Source organism: Vanellus vanellus, assembly GCF_965231255.1.
Source record: "Vanellus vanellus genome assembly, chromosome: Z".
In the NCBI taxonomy this organism is placed as follows: Eukaryota; Metazoa; Chordata; class Aves; order Charadriiformes; family Charadriidae; genus Vanellus; species Vanellus vanellus.
Genome location: NC_138908.1, coordinates 48,554,002 through 48,560,001, shown reverse-complemented (window position 1 = coordinate 48,560,001; position 6,000 = coordinate 48,554,002). Strand labels below are relative to the sequence as shown.

At 37.1% G+C, this 6,000-nt stretch overlaps 1 protein-coding gene across 1 annotated transcript in view; it reads left to right on the top strand.

The window, feature by feature from the left end:
• Positions 1–824: 824 nt before the first annotated feature.
• ALDH1A1 (aldehyde dehydrogenase 1 family member A1) overlaps positions 825–6,000 on the top strand; it is a 34,243-nt gene continuing 29,067 nt past the window's right edge. The window contains exon 1 of the mRNA XM_082497006.1: positions 825–920. Coding sequence (XP_082353132.1) covers positions 831–920 — 90 coding nt within the window. The 5' untranslated portion in view covers positions 825–830. The remainder of the gene's footprint in view (positions 921–6,000) is intronic.

The following is a 6,000-nucleotide window of genomic DNA, read 5'->3' as shown; positions in this document are numbered from 1 at the left end:
AGAAAATTCCTCTCTATAAATAATTTGTTTTGAAAGGCACAAACTCAGATTTTCCAGATTTTCCAAAGTGTACTGTAGTAAAATTTTTGTTCTTAAAATTGTGGTGCTATCTGGAAAAAAACAACACGTTTTTGCTTGGTTCTACCCACAGAGTGTTTTTTCTGGATTGATCAATTTTGTCTTACTTTCACATTTCTTGAAAAACTTGTGAAGGATTTGTATCACCATAGTCATCCCTTATCTCTGTGATCTACAAAGCAGGTATTAATTATAGGAATTATAATGTACTCTGAACATATTAAAGCGTAACCTAAGGTGGCTTGCTTTTTAGTGAACACTTCCCAGCTCTGGGAGTTATTCTCTCCAACTCTCCAATGAGAAGGGCTTAGTTTGTTTCCGGAGCTAACAAATCTGTCTTTACCTTCAGATCTGTCTTCAAGTACGGGAAGAACTTCACTTAAAATCTGGGAACCTGCCTGCTGAGAGAAAGCAATTTTACAGGTAAGACAATGAGGCCTTGAAGTGTGTTCCCCAGTAAGAAATTCATAATGTCTGGCTAAGCACATTGTTGCAGCAGTGTTTTCTTCATCGAGGTCTCAGCTCGGTGAAAAGGCTGTTGCTTTTGGTCTTAAAAATAAGTAGTGTCATTTTCTCTTTGCAATGAATTCTTTCATCCAATCATATTCCTGTATGCAAATATACCATAGCTGGTACAGATAAAAAAGCACAAATAAAGCTAAGAGCTCAGTCAGGACAAAAATCACTGCACTTCCCTTATACCTCATTTCACCTGTGTTTCAGGAACGTCCTCAAACTCCTCAACTGAAAATATGAAGAAGCAAGGTTCAAACAGAAATCCTGCTCCAGTTTTGCCAGCACTGCCAGAACCACTCAAAGATCTGAAAATTAAGTACACCAAGGTTAGTGTTTGTGTTTCTTAATTTTTCTTATGCATTCAGCTCTAAGAGTAAGATGTGCTCATTTTATTCTTATATGAACCGTGGAGGTAACAGTAAATCAGTGCTTAAAATGTTTATTCCAACCTGTTTCTGATATTATACACATTAACAATTAATGTTCAGTGATTCTCTTAACCTAAGTATTTCAGGAAGTGTGCAAGTATGACAGAATAATTTCATACTTCACTTCGGGTGGGTGTTGTTCTCCTCCTGAAACAAACTTTCTGCAGTGATAAGTTTCTCAGAGAAGGAAAATTTTCTATTATTATATTATTTTTCAGAACAGCAAGAACATTAAAAAGTCAGCGCACTGCATTATATTACAATCGGATTTAAATAATTATACCAAATAAGCTTATGTAGAAAGGGATGTGTGAAAATGAAACTAAAATAAAATTCATTCCACTCACATATTTTTCTTAGTGATAATGAATCCATTTTTCAGCCTGAATAAGTAACCATCGATAAAACAGATAAAGTCTGCCATCACTAATTACTCAATATTACCATAAACTTTTTCTAATAGCAAATTCTTTCCATATGCAGTTAGAAATACACAGATAAAGAAGGTCTGAATCCAGACTTGTGTTCCCAGCTTGAAAAGACCCTTTGCCTGTTTTATATCATAATACGCAGATATCTGCAGAACTTTGAACAAACTGTTGGCAGAAAATATTGAAACTCTGCCCTCTGAAGCATTGAGGTAGAACAATTGATCAGAAAGGACCCTTTCTCTTTGGAGATTCCTCAGTTACTGTTCAGTTTTTTTTCTCGTTACCATTGCAATGGAATTAAACTTTATTTTCTAAAAATCTTTTTCTAAAAACAAGGTGTTCAGTGATTAACTGGATTAGTCCTTTTGAATTTCATTCTATCCTATTTTTTCATGGAAAAAAACCTAACCAGATTTCAATGCATATCTTTCTTGAATAAATCACACAGGACCTTACTTTGTAAATATTTAACCGGCTGCAAAAGATATGTAGTTCTGCCATGTGATTGCTCTCTACTGCTCTTCCTGTCTCAAAAAAAAAAAAAAAAAAAAAAAGCTTAATTCATAGAAGATACTTTAGTACCTACATCACAGTGGTGTTCCAGAAACTACAGTTTCAATTGTTTGATTTTTTATTTTTCCAAAGGAAAACAACGAATATGAGTGAAATGTCAGCTCAGAAGTGTGATGTAACTGAATATGCAAGACATAAATTCCTGTAAACATTTCTATCCTTCTAGTATATTTAGTTAGCAAAAACCTGTTCCATTAATGCAAAAAGCAACCACAAGACAGCCAGCATGGCTGAAATGTCTATAGTGCGCAACTAAGGAGAGTGTCACATAGCAGATGCGTGTTCCTTTTGCCTTGACAATAGATGCCACTTCCTTAAAAATTGCATACAGTGTGTAACTGCGCAGAAGTGAAATGCACTTGTTTGCAAAAGTGTGTACCTGCAAGTCATCAAAACCAACACACCTTTGCAGAGGCTTGATTTTTGCAATTCTTTCCTCCTCTCTTCAAATATCGCACAGGACCGTCTGAAAGCCACAACAGTGTACCGAGGGACAGGGAGGTGGGATAACAGAAATGTCATCCCATGCTCAGCGTGTCATCCCACAATTTAATAAAGCCTTTCCACTCTTGTCTTCTTACCCATCCTGTACCTCTCCTGCCCTGTACAAGTTAGAACGCAGGGTGTGGGATTGTTTTGACTAGTTACGTTGCAGGGATCAAGATGAGGGAAGCATTAATTACTGTTGATGTATTTACCTTTCTGTCTGAAGTACCTTGGACATCAGCAGATCCCTCAGCTCTGGAAACTCAATTTTCTCTTTTTCTACCATGGCATAATACAAAGAGCCATCACACAAGTCTCTGAAGAAATGCCTGCAGATGTTCCAAGGACTTTTTTCTTTACTTAACACTCTCCCTATTTTATTTTCTACGAGAGGGATCATTTTGTGACTTTTACAGAGTTAATTTAACTAAGTATTTCCATACGTCCGTGGATCTACAGGTTGGTATAGTTATATTTCAGATCATACCTTTCACATATAGCATGAAACTACGCAGTCTTTAGGGAATTTGAATTTCAAGAATTAATTTGAATGCGTTTTAAAGAGCAGAATTGGTTTGGATCTTGGATGTTGAACCACAAAGTGATCTTGAATTGGTTTCATGTCTGAATCTCCTTTAAAGATATTCCAATGAACTGAATAAGCATTGGTAACTGGCTAAAAATGTACTAGTAAATATTTTACTTAGTCAACACTGAGGAATTAGACAATGATTGTTTAACAAATTATTTCTGTCATGATGCTTTCACACACACTAATCCCTGTAGTGTTCCTTTAATCAGAGAAACTCAGATTAGTTAATTATTAGGTTGTCAAATTACACGAGGGAGAGAAAACGGCAGCACATTCTCTCAGTAAGCTACATGTGGAACATCCGGAAGTGTGGAAGGGTAAGCCACTCTGAGTAAAGAAAAATTGTAGCTGTGTATCACATATGTTGCAATCACTTGCTTTGCAAATAAAGACAACCACATGCTTCTTTAAGATCAGCTGACTTTGTAGATACAAAGCCACTAACTGAAAAATCGAAAAGTTTAAATAAATAATCAATAGAAAGAGTATGTTTGCTGATTATTACTTCATTGCAGTAGTAAAATGTAATTCCTGCATTAATAATCACATTCAATTCCGAGGGGAAAAATAATAGTTACAGGAAATATTAGCCAAATGTCAGCTTCTTGTAAAGAAAAAACTGGGAAAAAAAGAGGCTTCACGGCAAGTATTCTGTATTGATATATTGTTTAAAGCTCACAAGTTCAGTCTTTAGCAGTTCCTTAAATAATTTCACATATTTTAACTGTATTGCTTGAAGAATACACTGAGACTCCATGACATATTTTGGGACTAGTAAATCAGAACTTATAGCACTTGAAATGAGGCTTTTTTTGGGCCACAAACCTCTTTCAGGTTTAGATGTAACTTTAAGATTTATTGCCATCATCAAACCGAAGAATATCTGAATGACTGTTATAACTTATACCAGCGGGTGTCAATAGCGGTCAACAATTTTTCAGCACCGTACATCACCTCACCTGAGTGATGCTGAATTGCCTCCTGTGTGCAGGAGCCCAGGCACAGCCCCAGTGCCTCTTCACTGTTCCTGGCCTCTAAAAAAAAAACCCGGCAGTTCCATCATTCCATGGTTTACTGTCCGCACTTGTGAGCAGTCAGCTGAGCAGCTGTTGAAATTTGGTGATAGCTTTTAGCTCTGTGAAACAGGCAGCTCAGCTCATTTGAAGAGCATTGTCAAGAAAAGCTTTATCATAGCAAGAGTTGGAGGCTATCTGGGGGAAGATTTATGGTGGGAAGAGCCTGTGCTTTTTCTTGTACCGTAAGTTTGGAAGAGTTTCTTGCATCTAAATAGGAGATAGCTTTGACATTTCATTCCATATTTATAAAGCTACCCTTAATAGCTGAGTTTGAGATAGGCCACATTTTTAGATAGTTCTATTACTTTTCTTGGCTACATCTCTATAGTATGGATTACTGTTTATAACAATAACACTGAATTACATTAAAATTTTTCCCTAACTAAAAATAAGTTTATAAACAGAAGCTGAGTATAGGAACTTTGCAACATCAGAAATTAAGTATTTTCTTCTCTAAACTGCACTTTTAAGTCACTTCAACAGAAGTGCTGAGGCCTGAAACCCTGTACTTTAACCCCTTTTGTACTCACAAAAAGGGGATACTTGTTCTAAGGAAGGTGTAGCAAGAAATTACATTTCACAAGGTGATGGCACCGAAGGTAGAGGCCCTAAAATCTATTTCAGCAGAGCTATGGTGAGACATCGAAGACAAAGCTGTCCAGACTCAAATACTTTCTTTCCTCATGCTGCACAGATATAAATATGTTAACTTCCTCTCTAGCAGATACGTTAAAATAATGAACTCACAGTCCTTTCAAGATACTCAAAGACCTAAGGGAAAAAAAAACACTGGGATGACAAAGAAAGTCAAAGAGCAGGTCTTGTCTCCCTCTTCTCTGCTCAGGTCATCTGAGTGAGCAAATCAACTGTCAGAACAATGACAGAAATACTGTAGTCTTGCAGGTAACTTCAACCCCAAATGGTGAACGGTATCAGATTATCTGAACGGAAATCAATCATTTCAGAGAATCAAGATTTTATTGCACTCTGCACTGGGAAATAAAGACAGTAAGAGGTTTTTTGAGTGCAATAGCCTGTTACCTGGGCTCTATCTTAAGTACTAAGCTTTAGTAGTGTGCAGTCTCATCTACAAGGTCTGGTATTCCTAGGTCTGGTGCAAAGTCTGAAAGTCATTAATTCTTTGTGTTGTTGACATAAAAACCATCTTCTCTCCTAAATACGCTAGTGAAATAACAGTTACAAAATGCCTGCAACAACTTTTCTAAATCCTTGCAAAATAGATTTGCAACCCTAAACCTCAGGGACCATAGTCAGTCATCGCAGGGAACCCCCCGCACAGCACGTGCCACAGAAGCGTAGGTCTTTCACGTTTATGTCTGACAACCCAGCACACAAAAAAAACCCTTAGCTGCGGCGGCGTTCTGCCTGACAGGCAAACCACTGCAACCTATTGCAAGATGATCCCAAACGTTTTTTTTTAAAGCAGGACAGGGCAGTTGCCAGAGGTTGCTGTTGGCTGGTACTTGAACATTGCCTGGATTTAGAGGTCCATATCATGTTTGTTTGCAGCATATACTCCACAGCATTAAATGAGCGTGGCTGCATGCACTCTTATGAATGCAGCTGCCCGCAATGTAGGTAACACAGTTTTGACTTTTTCCTTCTCTTCCCTGTCTTTCATACCTGCATATGCAAGACTGCTGTCTAGCTTATGGAAGACATCTGGATAGTTTGATTTATACAGCTCTGATACAACGTTGTGTATATATTTAATATAATGAAGTTATGCTTTAAATGGGGATGGTATTAGAAACATTAATAAGAATGATATTCTAAACTAATATTATGGGTGATACTAG